General features: G+C 33.1%; 1 protein-coding gene across 7 annotated transcripts in view; it reads right to left on the bottom strand.

Moving 5' to 3' along the window:
- The window catches only part of TSC22D1 (TSC22 domain family member 1), a 140046-nt gene that overhangs the window by 99191 nt on the left and 21681 nt on the right, over positions 1 to 19174 (bottom strand). For 2 of the 7 annotated variants that reach the window (XR_014303205.1, XR_014303207.1), the window contains 2 exons: positions 8191 to 8360; positions 5561 to 7298 (listed from right to left, as the gene is read on the bottom strand). The exons of 1 other annotated variant lie outside the window; for it this stretch is intronic. Coding sequence is in view for 2 of the 6 variants with exons in the window: in XM_082700638.1 (XP_082556764.1) it covers positions 7281 to 7298; positions 8191 to 8347 (175 nt within the window). In the remaining 4 variants the exon portion in view is untranslated. Of the gene's footprint in view, positions 1 to 5560; positions 7347 to 8190; positions 8361 to 9501; positions 9660 to 19174 lie in introns of those variants that run through there. 4 more of the 7 variants (XR_014303204.1, XR_014303206.1, XM_082700639.1 and 1 more) reach the window with 4 other exon arrangements.

The following is a 19174-nucleotide window of genomic DNA, read 5'->3' as shown; positions in this document are numbered from 1 at the left end:
ACCGACAGATCCAGCAGGCAGAAAAAACTGAACTGAACAGCACCAATCAACTAGACTTAAGTTGACACCCAAAGAAAACTTCATCCAACAACAAACTATGCCTTCTCAAGCTCACACAGAACACTCACCATGATCAAGGGCCATAAAACACATCATAAAAAAATTTTAAAAGAATAGAAATAACACTAAGTAAAAAGTCAAACCATGGTGGAATTAAACAAAGTCAATAAAAAATAACAAGTATTTACAGGTAGATGGAAATCCCAAAATACCTGGAGAACATATTTCAAGATAACACACTAGTGTTAAAAAAAAAAAAAAAAAAAAAAAACTCAAGAGATATTTTAAAATATTTCAAACTATAAGATGAAAATACAACTTACCAAAATACTGGGATAGTACAAAAAACAATGCTTAGAAAGAAGAGCAATATAAATAAGGCAGGTAGAAGAAATAAAAATTAGAGCAAAAATCAATACAACTGAAAACTGTAAAATAGGGGGAAAAAACTAAACCAAAATCTGACTGTTTTGTCAATGAAATTGATAAATCTCTGGCCAGGCTAACAATTAAAAAGAAACAAGGAACAACTAATATTACAAATGAAAGAGGGGTCATTATAGCCAGTCCCTTGGACATTAAAAGGCTAATAAGGAGTATTATGAACAACTCTATCAACACAAATTTGAAAACTTAGATGAAATGAACTAAACCAATCTGCCAATATTTGGCAGATACAATCTGCCAAAACTTACACAAGAAGAAACAAACTGAATAAGGTTATCTGTATTAAGAAATTTAATCAATAATTAATAACCTTCACAAACAGAAAGCACCAAGCACAGGTGGTTTCACGGGTGAACTCTACCAAATATTTAATGAGATGATACCAGCAAACTGAACAATTCCTCATTCATAGACTGAGGCAAATCTAATATCAAAATCAGACCAAGAAATTACAAGAAAGGAAAATTAAAGATCAGTATCTCACTGATACAAAAATATTCAGCAAGACCCAAAGAACTATATGACTCAAGAATAAACCTTGATGATGTCTATCAATATTAGTTCATTAAGTACAACAAATGTGCCACACAAAAGCAAGAGGTTAATAAGGTAAACTATGGGAGGAAAACAGGGTATATGTTACAGGAGGGGAAAACAGGGTCTCTGTACTTTCTGGTCAATTTCCCGATAAAACTAAAAATGAGTTTTTTTAAGAGTCAACTTAAAAATGCATACTAAGTAATATACCCCTCTTATCTACTTTAAACACCTTTGTTCTATAAAAAAATGTTCCTGAAATCATGCGTTCTTTCTGGTAAAGATGCTTGGCAATCAATGGTGCAAGAGAATTCTTTCCACTTTGACAGATCTTTCAAATGCCATCTTTGTTGCTTAATGATTATGTGCCCTCTGGCAGATTCTGAAACCTCTGGGCTTCTGCATCTTTGTGCGTGAACTGAATTAAAAAAATTACCTTTCTCACGGATCAGTTGGATTAAATTGGGTAAATATATATAAAGCAGCTGGCCAAAGCTGCATAAAGCAGGAATGTGTGTGTTCTTTTCTCCCTCCTGTGCCCTAGAATTCTAACTCAGGTAGGGTAACATACCCAATTTCAAACCAGTATTTCTCAAACAAAGGTCAACATGTACCCTGTGAGGTACATGCAACCTTGTACCTTACAGGAGCTCAATTTAAGAATCTGGGTGAAAAAAGCTAAATAACTGATCATTTAAAATGCTCTTATGCTAAAACATTGCTCTAGCAGAGTATCCCACTACATTTCAAGAGGCATCACAGGACTATGCCTTCACCAGAACTCAGGCCACATTCTTAGATTTCCAGGGTGGCTACTTCACCATCTTCTGCTGCTTGGGATATATCCCAAACCTTTCCACTGAAGCAGCTTTTTGTTTCTAATTTTAATTATGTTACTAAACCAAAGTTGATTTTCTTCTCATTGTCAGTCACGTGTCAACAGTTTAGCTCCAACGGGCCTGGTTACCCTTAAGTTAGCAAGGACAACCTGAAAAATAACATTTCACATTATACAAGTCATTTAAAATGGAACTGATAGTTAATCTGAGTCAGAACTAAGCAAGCAAAAACTGGAAGACCATATTTTCTAAACTGTGACTTCTCAAGGTCTTAGGTATTAAGATTTTTTTTCTTTCCCACTGAACTGTACATATTTGCCTATACATAAAGACTACTAGACTAATCTTTAGATATGAAATATTTTGCATATCACTATGGAACTTTTTTGCGCATAAAATTAGGCACCTTACTGGATATCTAAGGATAAACAAAGGGACATGAGAGCTCTAGGGCTGAACAGGCTCAACAAACCTGTACTGTGTTGTCACACCTTAAGAACAACGAGAAACAGAAGCATGTTCAGAGAAGATCTAAAAAAGAGTTTAATGATTTCAAAACTATGTTACATGAATAAAGGCAGTAAGATGGAGGTGCTTCATCTATTTAGAAATAAAAACAACTACAAAACGGGCTTGAAATTTATACAGTATTACAGTCATCTTAAAACATCTGGAGGCTGGCATAGTTGAGCCAAATCAGACTTGCTTCATGTTGTCCAGAACTAGGAACAACACGAAGAAGCAGCAGAGTACAGATCCCTGAGCTCGCAGTCAAGATACTCGGGTCCTACAACTGTGTATCCGTTGTGTGAGATCAGAAATACAGGAGATATTCCTGGATATTCTAGATGCTAAACTAGATGTCTCTGGTAATTTTCAAATAAAATATGACATGGAAGCAAACCCTGGATCAACTTCTCACCATTAGGGCATCCTGAACATGAAATCATCTGCCTCATGAAGTAGTGAGTTCTCGCTCGGGTTCACGTATCAACATTATCATTTGCTCTACCATAAAGGTGAAAGTGGAGCAGATATAGCCAACTATTTTAACTAAACACCCAATGTCCACAAGCTAGTGTTCTTATAAGAATTAAGACAGGATGGAAGATTATTGTGGTATCTATGTTACCATCTACTGAATAGACTATACTAGTATTTCTAGGGGGGAAAAAAAAACCTAAATCATTTTTCTAGATCATTTGTATTGAATATTGCATTTTCCTTTGATTCTGATATACTAAATAGTATATGCTAACACTTCACTGTGAACGTACTTAACAGCATAACATTTTTCTCTAAATGATTTTATATACTACCCAACATAGTTTTCTAAGCATTATATAACAAATTCCCCCAAGTTACAGCATAAATGAATGCTTTTAAAACTCAAATTAGTTTCTCAAGCCAAGATAAACATTATTCAGTACAACTGTTTTTCTAGGTTCTAGATATCATGTAACCAAAACAGGCAAAATGAAGCCAAGCAATAATCTCATGGAGTATGTACTCAACTTTCCATACAAATTATAATATTTTAATAGTGCTCAGAGCTTAAGAAACCCTAAATTGAAAATGGATGATAAACACTAAGAGAGCACAGGTAAAAGATACCCTGAAATACAGGAGGCTTAAGTACACCAAAGGTACAATGTCTGTGGATATATGTACCTAAATGCACTCCAAAGTCCTACAAAAACATATTTGTGGTTCATCCTTTTTTCTGGGAGAGATTTTTAGGAAAAATTACTTTCCTAATTCCACACCTGTCTGAAAATCTAAGGATATCTGTTGTAGTTGGACTTTACCATCAGACATTTTATTGAACACATTTCACATTTTTCTACCTATGCCAGACCTTACCTCTTGAGTAGAGATCCCTTTGATCATAATTCCTGAAAACTCCGAAGCATACTTTGAAGTTCCCTAACATTTACTGCAGTAATCTAATTACCTTAGAGGATGCTAGTGGAAAAGAATTCTAGAGCACCTCTATGCTTATGTTTGAAAACAAAAATCTTTCACATTTTAGGACTATATTAATATGCAATCTTTTTAATGGGAAATAAAAATAACTGAATAGAAAGCAAGCAATTGCTTAGGACATCTAAGCACTGACATTTTGCTCAATTGTTTCAATATAGCAAAGTAAAATAAGATCTGAGCTCATATTTATAATAAATTGTAAGGTCAGAACTTTTGTCAGCCACATTGCTTATGTGACATTCACTTTTTTAAAACAAAAGCTATTTTTGTCTCCTCACTAAAGAACAAAATCAAAATTTTATACTATAGTTAATCCAATGAATGATGGTGAATAATAAGCCTATGTTCTCATACCTCAAAGATATAAAGGTAAGCCATTTTAACATTCTGTAATGATTTTATTTTGAAGACAGTGTAGGGAAGAGTCCACATAATAAAAATTAAAGTGTTTAAAACTCTCATTTCACCATTATCTTTACAGTATGTTTGAAGTTTCTGGTACAGAATTTTGATTTAAACCCCCCACACCCCAATCTTTTATGCATATATAGCTAAGGCTGATAATTTTTTGTATTCAAGTAAAAAAATATAGCCTTCCATTGGAATACATCTGTGAAATCTTTTAATGGCTTTAATTCTAAAAACAAAATTTTATCCACAGAATCTCAACTCCTTTTCCAAACTTACCAGAGTAATAAAGCCAAGAATTTTAGCTTCCTTTTACCCTCCAAACACAGTACTATACTAAATCATAATTTCCTTTTTCTTTATTTTTTCAGAGTGTTTCTTTGGGGAGCCAAATGGTTTCATTTTAATCCACAAGTTGTCATTAATTCAACTTTTATTTCTTGCCTAGGACCCCATCACAATGTTTTTAATTTTTGGAGTCCACTTTTTACATATGTTTTCTTCTAATCGAAAGAGAAACCCCTCTTGCTTCTAGCAGACTATGCATAGAAAAGGTAAATTGTTCCAGTGGCTTCAATTGAAGTTTATGTAGCTATAAAGAATCATAAAAAACAAGTTTCATCCTTTTCCATGTTGTCCTGATAAGGTTAAAAGCAAGAGTCTCTCAAGTCAAGATTTCTCCTTCTATGATTATCTGTTCAAATAGAACATTAAAATATAAAACATTTTTCTTCTCTTGTTAACAGCTCTTGTGAACTGGATAGTTCTCCAATCAGCCAATATTTCCAAATGTTCTTTTTCTGGGTCGAGGATTTTTCTTTTATATGCTATTTTATAAGGAGTTATATTTTGATCAGTCTCACTTTAAAAGATTTGACCACATTATTCCTGATATTTACAATATTTCCTTGAGAGTTTTAATGGTTTGCAAAATGGACACACCAAAACGGCATCTAAAGGAAAAAACAAAAACAAAAAAAAGGAAAGAAAGAAAGAAAGAAACCCACTTCTGGAAACAGAGATGAAGCTAATTAGGAAAATGGAAAAAAAGACTAAATAGATCACCTATTTCAATACATTTGGCACTGGGTGACCCAATAAAGAATCATTTTAATTTAACAGTTTGTTGAGAAATTTTTTTCAAAAAAGATCAACATACACAAGAATAGGATATATATTCAGAAATACTTAGAGGAAGACACATAAAATTAAAATACACTTAAAAATAGTTGTTTTCATTGTCTACTCCTGAAACAAAAATAAGCCATTTATCAGTAAGTGCATTTTTTTCATGGAGAAAATATTTATTAGTTTTCAAATGATCACATAATACAAATATTACACAATTAGTCATTCTAGAAAAAAAATTAGCTTATACTAATAATCATAAAATAAACACTGAAAAATATAGGTTGCATAGTGACACGAAATATAAAAAAATCTGAAAGGAAAATGTATCAAAATAAAAGTTTAAATAAACAAATCAGTTCACATTAATATACAAAAATTTTCACTTTTAAATAGCTTTTAGTAGCATGAGGTGAATGGAAATGCACTTACATTTCTTTTGCACACTTTAAGGAACAGAGCTAAAATTTAATCAAAGCATGAGGTTAAGAGATTAAATCACTTTTCATCTTTAAAGCTGAAACAAAAGGCTAATAATCGCACAGGCCATAAACTGGTTGGTACTGTGGTTCAGAGTTCAACTTAATTTCCAAACAAATTTCACTTTCATTTCCCCTGAGTCTTTTTAAAATGGCTGGTATGATTTAATTTACGTGTTTGTCAAGACTGTCTTATTCATATTTAACAATAACATATCAAGCATAAAAAGCTATAATCATTCATGGGAATTCAGAGCTCCCTATGGATATTTTAGTTCAAATTTAAAATTCTTTTAAACTTTTAAGTACTATACAAAAATTTATAATTAACGAGGAAAAAAACAGGTCTCATGGAAAGAAAAACTAAAGGCCAGGTTATAACTTAGTAAGTGTGGTTCCTAAGACCTTCAAGATCCCTAAAACATTTTAGATGCTTCCTAACTCTACAATTTCTATTCCTAAAAAGTATACCAAATAAAACAAACTGGCAGCATCAGGTAACTTTTAGAAACTTCTTTAATAGCTTTTGACTGACCAGTTAATAGGTACCAAAGAGAAAAATAGAAGTATTTTGATAACTCCTTCCATTTGGGAAACGATTTTGCAACACTTATTCACATGTAGAGGCTTATTCTAATACTACTAATTGCCTTTGCTCAATAAAATATTTCTTCATTTCAGTATCACTCAAACTTAGAATGCCTTCAATGCAGAACAATACCTCAAATTTAATAGGTATTTACTATTTTAGAAGACTGACCAAGCTACTTTGATCTCAAAAGACGTCTCTTTTCCTTCATGCTAGAATCTTTGTTGTTTAGACAAATAAGAATTAAGGCTCAAGACCAGAGAAAAGATAAGCTAAAAGACTGTATCCTAATACTAAAAGTAATTTGGGAATCATTAAGAAGTTCACCTTTTATTTACTAGTTCTTTTCAGTGTCAGGCAACAAAAAACAGTTTCAGAAGTTTTTGGGATCTCCTATAATATTTTTAAAAGGGGGGGGGGGGGTTGCCTGCATCATTAAGGTGATTGTCAATCCCAGAAATCTTCTAAGTGAAACAGAGAGCTGCTTTTAAAAGAAAGGAGTCTCTCATACTTCCTCTATTTCAGTCTTCTGAATAGAAAGGAATATTTGCATGGCCATGTAAAACTCCAATCTCAAAAAATTATTTCATTATTGAGCCTTTCCATTTCCAGACCAAGAGTACACCAGAGTAAATCTTAAAGTTTATAAATGACAAGATCAGGTGGCTCTCTCATCCTTGTGTCTTCTAGATATATTGCATGGCTCCGTTCACCACTGCCTTCCAAACTGCAGGTGCTGCATGTGTGACAGATATCATCCATGAAGGCTCTGCTAGAAGAATTCCTTTTGCTGAAGTAGTATGATGTTTACCAGTTGAAAGAAATCTGGGCAATTAAGAGAACAAATAAACCGGTCTCCCATTATCAAGATACCTGGAGTCACAGAAGGAATCCACCAAGGAAAAATGAAAACTTGCCAAAGATACCAAAGTTCATGTTCTACCCATTGTAGATGATAAGAACTTCCTGGAATCAGATCCTACCCTTGGCATCAAAGAAACTAAGAGAAAACCATCTTAATGCCATGGGAAACATCTAGGACAAGGCTCTTTGCCACAAATAACATTATTCTTAGGGACTGGAAAACTACTTATGAGTATATATTTAACATAGCTTTCAGGGATAATACATCCTGAAACTTATAATCATTCACATTTATCTTATTAAAGAATGAAGCCTCAATTTGACAGTAAAACCATAATGGTACTATCATCATATCTTCTAAAAGATCTAATTAATATGAAGTCCTAAAGTTTGAGGTAGGAAAAAGACCATAAAGTTCTAACAGGTAGGATATCACCTGGACATCAGACTGTGTAAATTAGGAGAGTTCAGATGTCCAGCTTGCCCAAAGATGAAATACAAAAACTTCTTAATTACTGCAATATAAAAGAGCATTTAGAAGTCCACTAATACCATTCAAGGTTAAAATGGGCAAATATTCCTTCTTAAAATTCCTGTGGACTACACAGGCAGTCACAAAATCTAGTGCCCCCAAATCATCCACTTTGCTTTAATTATCTGGAGAGAAAATTAAATAAATTGTAGGTCTCTTTTTTTGAATGGGCACTAGTTAGCATTCTTAGAAAAAACAAACAGATTGCAGCCCCACTTGGTTCTTATAGGAACCCAAGGAGTATACCAATAGAATTAAATGGGCAATGGAAGGACACTCCAATCTATAAATAAACCCAAGTAAATAATGGAAAGCACCCACTTGTTTATTATCCTTTCCCACTCTCTCCAGAAGCTGGATATTCTGCCTCCAAGGGTTCAGTGGAGAAAGTGGACCCCTGACGTCAAAAGCTCTCCGTGGTCTTGGCTGTATCTGTGGTTCTAGGATCACTCCTTGCACCTCTGGTAGGAGAGAAGCACTGAAATAGAGAGCTGAATATAGATTTAAGAAAAAATTCTTATTAAGAAATTACATTCTCTGGTCATTTGAGTTTGTAATGACTTATCCTCAGGACAAAAAGGAGCTACCTTTGGGCATACTTTAGTGCCTTCTTAATTTGAATTTTAGAAATCTGTCACCACAAATGATTAATTCTTCAGTAACTATTAAGAAGGGACCTATCTTGGTGTAAGCCATAACATACTCTGTGACAAACCACCCAACTTCGAGTGGAAGACTGAATCAAAAATGATTAAATTATGACTAGAAACAAGAGTACAGTTGTCTTAAAGGGACAGGGGAAAGGCACTCAACCTCAGATATATCAAAGGAGGAGTCCCAGTTAGTTCTTCTGTCAAAGAGAAGAAGATGGATTGAAAACGAGAAACAGAATAATCAAGCATATTAACAGAAATACTATTAAACTTTGGGAATTGTCTAAGAAGCTGAATTTGTTCTCATTTTTAAGTCTTCAGTAATTTAAAGAATTAATCAGACTACAGTCCCATATTACAGCAATACAAAGCTAAGCCTAAATTTTATCAAGTTACAACTACTGTCACTGAAAAAGATTTATTCTTCAAGCACTCATATTTAAAAGTTGGAGGCTAGAATAGTGGACATCGGTAATACAATGTAAAAATCTTTTTTAAATATATGATCATTTGGTTTGGGGTTAAGAAGGACCAGGAAATAAATCATTAAGGGCTACAATGCAGAAATTAAAGCAGTAAGACATACCCAAATAACAGATGATGATAAAGATACTGGAAAATAGTTCGTTTTATTATAGGAATAAGGTAATAAGAGAAGGAAGCTCAAAGCACATAGCATCTGATCAAGGAAAAGCTGAAAGGAGAATAAGATAAGCAGATATGTATTTAAAGTTATAGGGACTGCAGAATAAATTTTAATAGTGGAAAACAGATCAATTATACTTTGTGGTACAGAGTGATACATCCCTATTAAATTTCAGATCTTATCCTAAATAGAAAGGTGCTGCACATTTCTGTTGTATAGAACATAGTCACACTATACTATTTCATGGACATGTTATATATGGGAATAAATTAAGAAAAAAAAGCTATCAAATAATTTCTCTCACGCCAACTCATTATCAGAAGGGTTCCTTACCTGTTAGTGGAACGAGGATTGTGCTCTCTTGTTCTCTATCAATCAACCAACAAAGGTTATAGTCTCAGCACTAAGAAGGTAGCAACCGACCAAAGTTAGTGTTTTAAGGCCTTCACTTCCTCCTGGCTCTGCCAGCCAGTTTGGAAATATACCAACAGCTGAAAAGGAATTGTTATGCCATTACCTAACAACATTTAGACTCAAATTTTCTTAAAGCCTGAAGAAGAAAGACAATCTAACCCTTCTGCTTTAGGAATATACTCAATTCTGTACAAGTGAGAAATAAAAACAGTTTCGAATAAGAAAAGAACACCTATGAAATTAACCACCAAATCTGTGATTTCCAAAATGTAAAGAAGGGGGAAAAGAAATCTAAAAGACATCAAGGGGGTGAAACTGCCACCTAGCAAGAGGTATCAATAAATAACTACGGAAGTACTCCATGAGACTGCGTGGCAGCTAATTTTTTACTTTAAGTTTCCAACAGATTTTAAGTCCTAAAGTCTGTTAGTTTTGAAGACTACACTTTTTGAACAATAGCTTACAACAGTATTTTACAGTGCAATCACACTGAGGAGGTCTATGAGGGATGATGAAAGGAAAGGAGTACAAATTAGAAAAAGATCTGAATACTAAATATCACAAGAACTGTACTCTACATATTTTCAAGAGTCAAAAAAAAAATTTTTTTTTAATTCCAAATAGATTAACAAAGAATTCCACAACTGGAGTTCTTAAGGGGTGGCTTTTTAACAGATGAGAAAGGCTTAGAATTAGTACATTAGAGCTAGCTTATTTATGTATTCACTGAACCTACAGTATCTTAGGCATAAGTACAAAACCCCCTATGACTTTGCTCTCATGGTTCCAGTTACTCTGTTCAACCATGATCACGAAGCCGCTGATCCTCTGACACATCGTCAGGTCAATAGCAGCCTAACACTACATCACAATGCATAGGCCATTCAATTCACTTCATCTCATCGCTAAGCACCTCATCATCTCACATCATTACAAATGGAGGGGTAAGTACATATAATAAGATTCTGAAAAGAGAAACCACATTTTTGTAACTTATACCATATATTATCATTGTTCTATTTTATTATTGTTATCTCTTGCTGTATCTAATTTATAAATTAAACTTTACCAGAAGTATGTTATATACAGGAAAAGACAGTACAAACAGGGCTTGGTACAATCTGAGGTTTCAGATAGCCACTGGAAGTCTTGGAATGTAACCCATATAGATGAGGAGGGACTCTGTATATTGTGCTAACAAGGTGCTATTCAAGTATTTTTTAATTATTAAAAAATCACCCTCTAGTCTTTTCTAATCAACTTCCTCAGCAAAACATTCTTTCAGGTTCAATATCTTAATATAAAGCATAAGATTAAAGATTTCCAAATTGATGAGATCTAAGTAAACCTTAACTACTTTAAGATACAGTTTTAAAAAATAAATTCAGAAGCCATAAAGCTATGATTTTCCAAATTTCCCAGCTTTCCTTCATTTCTTGAATACTAATCAGTAGTAACAATACCTCTGATGAAAAAAAGGGGGAGCATTCCATTTGGGAATAAGAAATACACTAGTAAATTGTTTTCTAAGTTACAGACTCACTTTGCTTTGAAAATGAAAAACAACTAAGAAATCATAGCTTGCTCTGATTAACAGTAGGCTAAGTTTACAATTTCTTCTACAGTAGAAGCTCTAAACCCTTGATTTATTTACCATACCCCACAGGATTCATAACTTAAAAATACAAACACATTAAAAAGAAAAACAAATGTTCTTAGGATAGGTTATAGGGCTGGAGAAGTATATCCACTCATTAACTTCTCCCAAGTGAGATGACTTTCAGGAAATAACATCTTTATTTTGCCTGATATACCAAAACTTGTGGATTCACCATATTCATACTCAAAAACTGAATAGACAGATTTCCTTAAATAGAAATCATTTTGAATCATTGAGGACAGCCAGTATCTCTCTTGCTTCAGGAGTTAATTATTTATGAAGAACTGTGGATTTGATAATATATCATTTATAAAGAAAAATGTAAAGGCACTTTCAAAATGAGATCATTATTCAAACAAGAATGAGCAGCCTTTGTGAGATTACTATTGCTAAAGGCTCTTAAGAATGACACAGTAGGACCTCACTTAATTCTATTTTAATAGGCAGCATTCTCCTATGTGATGTTTAAAGAGATGAAAAGAATTAGCACACCACTAGAGAACTTGTATTTCAACCACTAGAGAATAAATTCCAAAACAAAGCTAACAAAATCACCAGTGTTAAAATGCCGCGAAGGAACTCAAATGGATGTTAGGAGATCTATTAATCCACTACACCTCAATACAATCATTTGAATATTACCAATAATATTTAAATTTTTAAATATTCTTACTGAAAATCCAGCTATATTCAAATCAGAAATAAATCTAAGTATTTTATATTTAAATATCACTCCAAGAAATTCTCCCAAAATGTGCAAACTAGACTATTTGCAATATTTGTTCTCAACACTAAATTTATATTAAATGGGCATATACTGCTTATTAGTTTTAAGCATTTCTAATACTGAAGAAAGAGAAAAAGCTAAGCCCAATCATTTTTAAGGAATGAAATAAGGCAGTATGTTTCTATAAAGACTAATTCTATTCCCTTGTATTATAACTGACTAAAATTGAACTTGCTAACTTACAGATTTATAAATTACCTATAAAACAAAACATTCCAGGCTAAACTGGACACATGATAGAACACATTCTTCTTACTCATCTTTTATCACTCATTCTTACTGGTTCTAAGGCAAGTCTATAAAGAAAAAGAATTTCTCACAAACCCCTCCAGGTGCCCAGAACAGTCCCAGCTGCATGGCAGTAAGAAGAACAACCGTAACAGAAACCTTGAGTCTCTTCTTCCAGATAGAGATATTTAGTGCAGTGAGTTAAGACAGTAAATGTTTTACAAGTGAATAAGGTCTACTGATCAAGAAACAAAAAGTAAGAAAAGAATAACTTTTGTGAAGTGGCTAATATCTAAAGAAGACACTAAAAAGTTCAACTTTCTAATCATAAAGAAAATAAAAATATCTAAAGTTATTACTTTCATGTGTCTCTTGGGGGTCATCAGTTTTCAGAAATAATTTTCCAATATGGTTGGCAGAACCTCAAAGGTATCCTAGGATGATACAAATTTTAGCTAAATTATAACACCTATTATAGATTCTCTAATGTTCTTTTCCAGATTCAAAATTAGTAAGAAAACAAACCAGATATCGCTAGAACATGCAAATTTAAATATTAAGTTTGAAAAAGTGAGATCTTGCCAAAAGCAAAGGAATGAACAAACAAAACCAGCTACCTTAGAATTAATTAATCACGGTACTGTATTGACTCTGAAGGAAAAGATTACTTCTAATCCACAATTCTATACCTACTGTCCAGTAGGATACACTTCAAAAACATGAAAATAAGGCAGACTGAAACTTTAAGGAATGCATAGCATTATGAGAGTAGACACTTCTCATGGAAAGCAATTTCCTAAAAGAGAAAAAAATTGTGATGAGAATGACAACCCTAATTATTAAAATGCTTTAAGAACTACCAAATTTCAAGATTTACCACTACATTTTCTCTTCACCCTTTTGGAAAAGATACTATCCAAAAATGTTACTGAGATTCAAGTTACTCCAATAGGTTTAAAAATCAAGTATTTGTTAACAGATAGATACACAAGAGACAGACAATGTGTCTTCATGATTCACTGATTAAGGTATATGATAAAGTACAACAGATAAAGAAACAATGCACAACACATTTTTTGAAACAAAGCACAACACATTTTTTTAAAGTAGTCAGTCCACTACAGAATAAAAGATAAAAGGCAATCATAGAAATATATGTCATATAAAAAAGGCAACTTCAAGCTCAAGAATATTAAACACAAAAATATTTAAATTTGCCATCGCCTCCTCTGAATGAAAAAGGCCCTTTGATTTGACAAGAAAAGAAAACCTTAGTAGAAGTCTATTTTAAGAAAACTCTCTAAGTTGCTCTCATAAATTCCTTTCATAATTAACCCAGCCCATTACTTTCACCTCTTTTTCACCTCTTTATTTTGCTACTGTGAAATATTTGGCTTTGTTCTTATAATGGCCAGCATATACTAAAGTATAAACAAGGTACTGGGGGAAAAAAAAAAAAGAAAGGATCATCTTTCTATCTCATTTTTTATTCCAGGACCTTGGGTTGTGCTACATCCCTAATGAGTGCATTTAGAAACAGATGAAAAGACTATAAAAGGAAGAACAGTGACGTTTTATGAATTATGCTGCCTTTATATTAATTCCTTCAAGACACTTCTCCATTTATAACAAGAAATACATCAACAACAAAAAGATGTTACAGAATTAAATTCAAAAGTTTCTGATCAAGCAAGATTCATTAATGGATACTAACATTAATGAAAACTATGATGAGAATATGAAAAATTGAAAATATGAGAAACAAGATATTTACAGTGTCTCAAAATATCTCCCCACAAAACATTTGCTATTTCTAAGGAGAAAAAGAGTAATTTTAAGAGTATAAAAACTTGGCAGACACTTCCTTAACCAAATGATCAAGATAATGTCACCAGTAACGGAACAAATCAATACCACCTACCTCCTGATATAATGCACTGATAAAGACATAACATTATTTCTGTGGAATCCTTGCCAAAAATGCATTATCCCAATCTGATCATGAGAAACATCAGACACACAAATTAAGGGACATTCTAACTAGCTAGTACCCTTCAAAAGTGTCAAAGTCGTGAAAGGCAAAGAGAGAAGCATCCCAGATTGAAGGAGACTAAGGAGACAAGACAATTAAGGACAAGAGTATGAGATTCTGGATTAGATCCTGGACTGGAAAAAAGGTCATTTAGCGAATAAAAAATGGTCAAAATCAAATAAAGTTCACAGATTGGTTAGTATTAACTCCTGATTTCTACATTTGTTCTATGGTTATGTAAAATATGACCATTAAGGAAAACTGGGTGAATTATATGAGAATTCTATTAACTAATTTGCAACTTCGGTTAAGTCTAAAATAATTTTAAAATAAATTAAAAACTAAAGAGGTTCTGAATAAGGTACCATATTTGACACACGAATGGAATGTCCACTAAGAAATATAAATCTACATTTTTCATTATGAAAAGTTTATACCAATCTAATCCTACTGGAAATGCCAGCATTATGTTATGTTCTGTATTAGTATCAGAAAATTAATCAGGGGTGCCTGGGTGGCTCAGTGAGTTAAAGCCTCTGCCTTCGACTCAGGTCATGATCCCAGGGTCCTGGGATCGAGCCCCGCATCAGGCTCTCTGCACGGCAGGGAGCCTGCTTCCTCCTCTCTCTGCCTGCCTCTCTGCCTACTTGTGATCTCTGTCTGTCAAATAAAAAAATAAATAATCTTTAAAAAAAAAAAAATAATCAGATGGTGACAGTCTTAAGTTTTTTCATTTCTTTGGTAAATTATTCTAATCCTAAATTAGAATAGGATTCTATTTTAGAATAGAATTCTTCTGAAGAAAGCATGTGAGAGATCAAAATCTTTCACCCACAAACAGAAAAAACTAAGTTATGTTTATGTTAAATAACTAGTTGTAGAAATTAACATTGCACTACAGCAAACATAAGATAGAACAGGCGGATTAAAAAACCAAACGGTCTTCCAATTTAAATTGATAATTTGAATTATCATATATAAGCATTTATTGCCATATTATAAAAATGGAAGGAATAAAATATTATGCTCACTTTTTTCTTTAAAAATGTCTATAGGAAACAAAGTTTAGTACCATAAATGTTCCACTATTATTTTTTTCCACTAAAAATCAACGATGAAGCTCCCTAATATTTTTTTAATTTAATTAAGTAATCTCTATACCCAATGTGGGGCTCAAACTCATAACCTCAAAATCAGGAATCACAAGCTCTTCCCCTGGGCCAGCCAAATAATTTACTTTCACTCGTAAAATCAGTTAAAAATAGTTAGGACCTTTTTTTTATATTACCATTTATTGAGCTTAGTATATAGCAAGTAATATATTATTATGCATTTTATATATACTACCTCATTCAATCCTCACAATAACTCTGACATATACAATATTAAAGTTTTATTGATAAGGACACTAAGGGAAAAAGTAATGGAATAACTGCCCTAAGATCATACACATAGCAGCTGCAGAATAGAAAATTCAAAACCAGTCTCTAGGACCCAGAGTTTTAACGAATTTTATATTTTTTAAGTCATATTATTTTCATTAACTTTTCTTTCAAATATTAGTATATGACAAACTGCTAAAATAAACAATGTTTTAAGTAGAATTCTGAAATTCTTCCCTTCAATTTCATTTAAACATGGATCTGTTGAAAGTTACTTGCTTTGTCATTTCTATCAACCAACGGAAGTTTGACAAGGCAATAAAGCTTCGAAATAAAGTATAGCAAAACTCTGTATCAGCAAAATAATTTAGAAACAGATGTTTCTATTGAACCTGAGAAGACTGCATCTAAAAGTAAATTGAAATGGTAATCAGAAATTTCTCTTACCTTTTAAAAGTGCTTTTAAAAAAGCTTTTTTAAAAATTTGAATTTCTAGTTTACCTATCCACTGACTTGCCTAACAAATCTAGAGGATAGTCTTTTAAATGCATAAAAATTTCACAAAGAGTTTAATGAGCTTAATTATCTTAATGTAATTTAACATCAAATCTACAACAGAAGGCATCATTTCTGTTATGAGCATGATTAAAATAATAGTCTAGCAATAACAAATTAGACTTTATTCTATTTCCCCAGACATTTTTGGAATAAGATTTTATAGTAACAATCCATGTCTTGAAAAGGAAAATATTGCCAAAAATAGTAAAAAGAGATGAAGGGAAAAGAATATCACCACCTGTTAAGTTAATAATTTAAGAATATGTTTGTTGTAATCTAAGAAATATGATTTGATATGAGAGATACATGAATTTTATTAATCACTGTATAGGCTAGCAGCACAATTTTGTAAAAGCCACAACAGACCTTGGATTAAGCCCTTGAAAGTGCCAATACTACTAAATTCTCAATTCATCAAGTAAGACAACTTCACATATGGATGTATCCCCATTAGGAAATGATATTCCTGTATATTCCTTCACACGTTTTAATAAGTCACTCGTTTAAATTTTATTCAGGTGTAATACCAGAGTACAGTACTTTTCTTTCCATTCTTCCTTCAAAACTGGGGTCAAATTTCTGAAACCATCAAATGCAGCTAGTTTTAAAAATTCCGGCTTTGCAGTTTTACAAAGACATTCCCAAAAGAGCCAAAAATTCCTTCCCTAATCTACCAATTTATCTTCAGAAACACCTCCAATAACCATTCTTTTCACCCCTTTGATAAATCTTTCAGTCCCCAAAAGACTTCAATTTTCACCTCAGAAGTTGACATCCCCATTTGTACTTTCTTAATCCATTTCTCAAATCCGTGTAACAAAGGGAATAAATAGATAACCTTCAGTTGGCTCCTTTACTTTGTTAGCAATATCAAGCTTTAACTCTAAAACATAAGAAACACAAAGTTAGTAAAAAGTTCTACGTTAATCAAAGCAAAGAAACTGATCAGCTTCCCTATCTCTGAATGTTTACAGTGTTAACTAGTTCTTTCTATCCTATTTACAGAGTTCCCCCAGGAATACACTAACTCATATGAAGTCTATCCCTAAGGTCTGTAAACCATTTACAATGACAAAGCCAATAAAATGAGGCTGCAAATATGTCAGGGCTGTAGTTCTCAAAATATGTTCTTAATCTTCTGCCAGATGGCTCACTTGGTATATATATTCATATGATAACAATTTTACTTTTATTTCTAATATAAATCGAATACTTATAAAAACCAGGGTGATATAGCAGAAAAGGAATTGTTAGGGGTAGAATAATAATTGTAGAGATGGGATCCAGTTGAAGTCTGCCACCATCACTTAACTACAGGACCCAAGGCATTGCTCATGTATAAAATGAAGGAGATTAACATTTTCCAAAGCGTATTATGAAGAACACTCATTCTACAGGACATTAATAAACGTTAGATGATCAAAAAAGTTGGGAAGGTTAGTGGTGACTAAATAAAATTGTCTCTCTTCTGCAGAATTTCTCAGTCTTTAATACATTAAAATGCAAAGTTAACCTCCAGGATGTCTATAACAAAAAGCATTCCCAGGGCGCCTGGGTTGCTCAGTAGTTAAAGCACTGCCTTCTGCTGAGGTCATGATCCCAGGGTTCTGGGATCAAGCCCCACACCAGGCTCCCTGCTCAGCCGGAAGCCTGCTGCTTCGCCCTCTCCCACTCCCCCTGCTTGAGTTCCCTCTCTCACGGTCTCTCTCTCTCTCTCTCTCTGTGCGTCAAATAAATAAATAAATAAAATCTTTAAAAAAAAAAAAAATTCCCCAAGACTCCTGGGCTCTAGAAATTTTTTTTCTTTTTTGGCTTGAAGAAGTGGTATATCAAAAACACTAGTTTTGAAACTTTTATACTAGATTTCAAAATCCAGTTCAATGATCTTGATACTTAAAAACCAGGTACTGACTCATTATCTTACTAAAAACAAGCTGATTAATTCCATTCATTCTAAGGAGATAGTGTTCACTCAGTCCCATATAGGAGGGAGTATGGAACAGATGGTCTTCAGGGCACTATGTCCATCTAAAACAATCTTTATAATGAAAAAGAATCACTTGATTAGGGTAATCGTTCTATTTTGGAATATTAACAAACACCCAGAAGACACTATATTCCTTGTAAGTAGCCCCTATCCCCATTAAGAAAAAGAGGAAGGTGTGCTTTCTTAACAACTTTTGTTTCTGTAAATTTAAGAATTTTGAAGCAGTTCTCGAATAGTTGTAACACTGTCCCAGCAGCCTAGGACTCAGAAGAATTAATCCCTGATGCTTCCATTATAAGTAATAAATTCCCTTTGCTCATATGCATCTAGAATGGTGATACCAGATACACGCCATTCTTAGGAGGATTGAGAGAGAGTCACTCTTTTCCTACAGGGATTAATTCTCTTATGGATCCCCAGGCAAGAAAGGTTATACCAAAAATGTCACAAGGGTGCAGAATCCCTGGTTTAGAAGGTTATCGTATGGAGAAAGTCTCCGACTATGTAGGCAAGCTTTTAATTTTAATTTACAGTGCTTCTGAAAGGAATCATTCTTACTTACACAATAATAAAAGCAGATACTATGTACAACAACTATAAAGAACTGAGCTAGGTGCATGACATCCTTTATCCCCTTAAACCCTCCCAACAACAGTGCAAGGGTAGCTTACTCCCACTTCACAGGTAAGAAAACTGGGCTTACATTTACAAAGGTCACACAATGCAAGATAGCATAAAGAAGATTAGCTACCAGATCTGATGCCAAAGCTAATGCTCATTAAACTCTACCTCACTGTCCACTATGCTCCTTAATCCATAGCTAGATTAATCAACTTATTTGAATCAAAAGGCTGTCATGCACATCATATACAGAGCAACTAAGCATGATATGTTAATTTGGATAATTTAGAAAATATATTAAGATCTTATGATGCTTTTTCAGAGTACTAGACAAAAC

Source organism: Mustela nivalis (genome assembly GCF_964662115.1).
Source record: "Mustela nivalis genome assembly, chromosome: 15".
In the NCBI taxonomy this organism is placed as follows: domain Eukaryota; kingdom Metazoa; phylum Chordata; class Mammalia; order Carnivora; family Mustelidae; genus Mustela; species Mustela nivalis.
The sequence above is the reverse complement of the archived record's forward strand: the minus strand, read 5'-3'. Positions and strand labels throughout refer to the sequence as shown.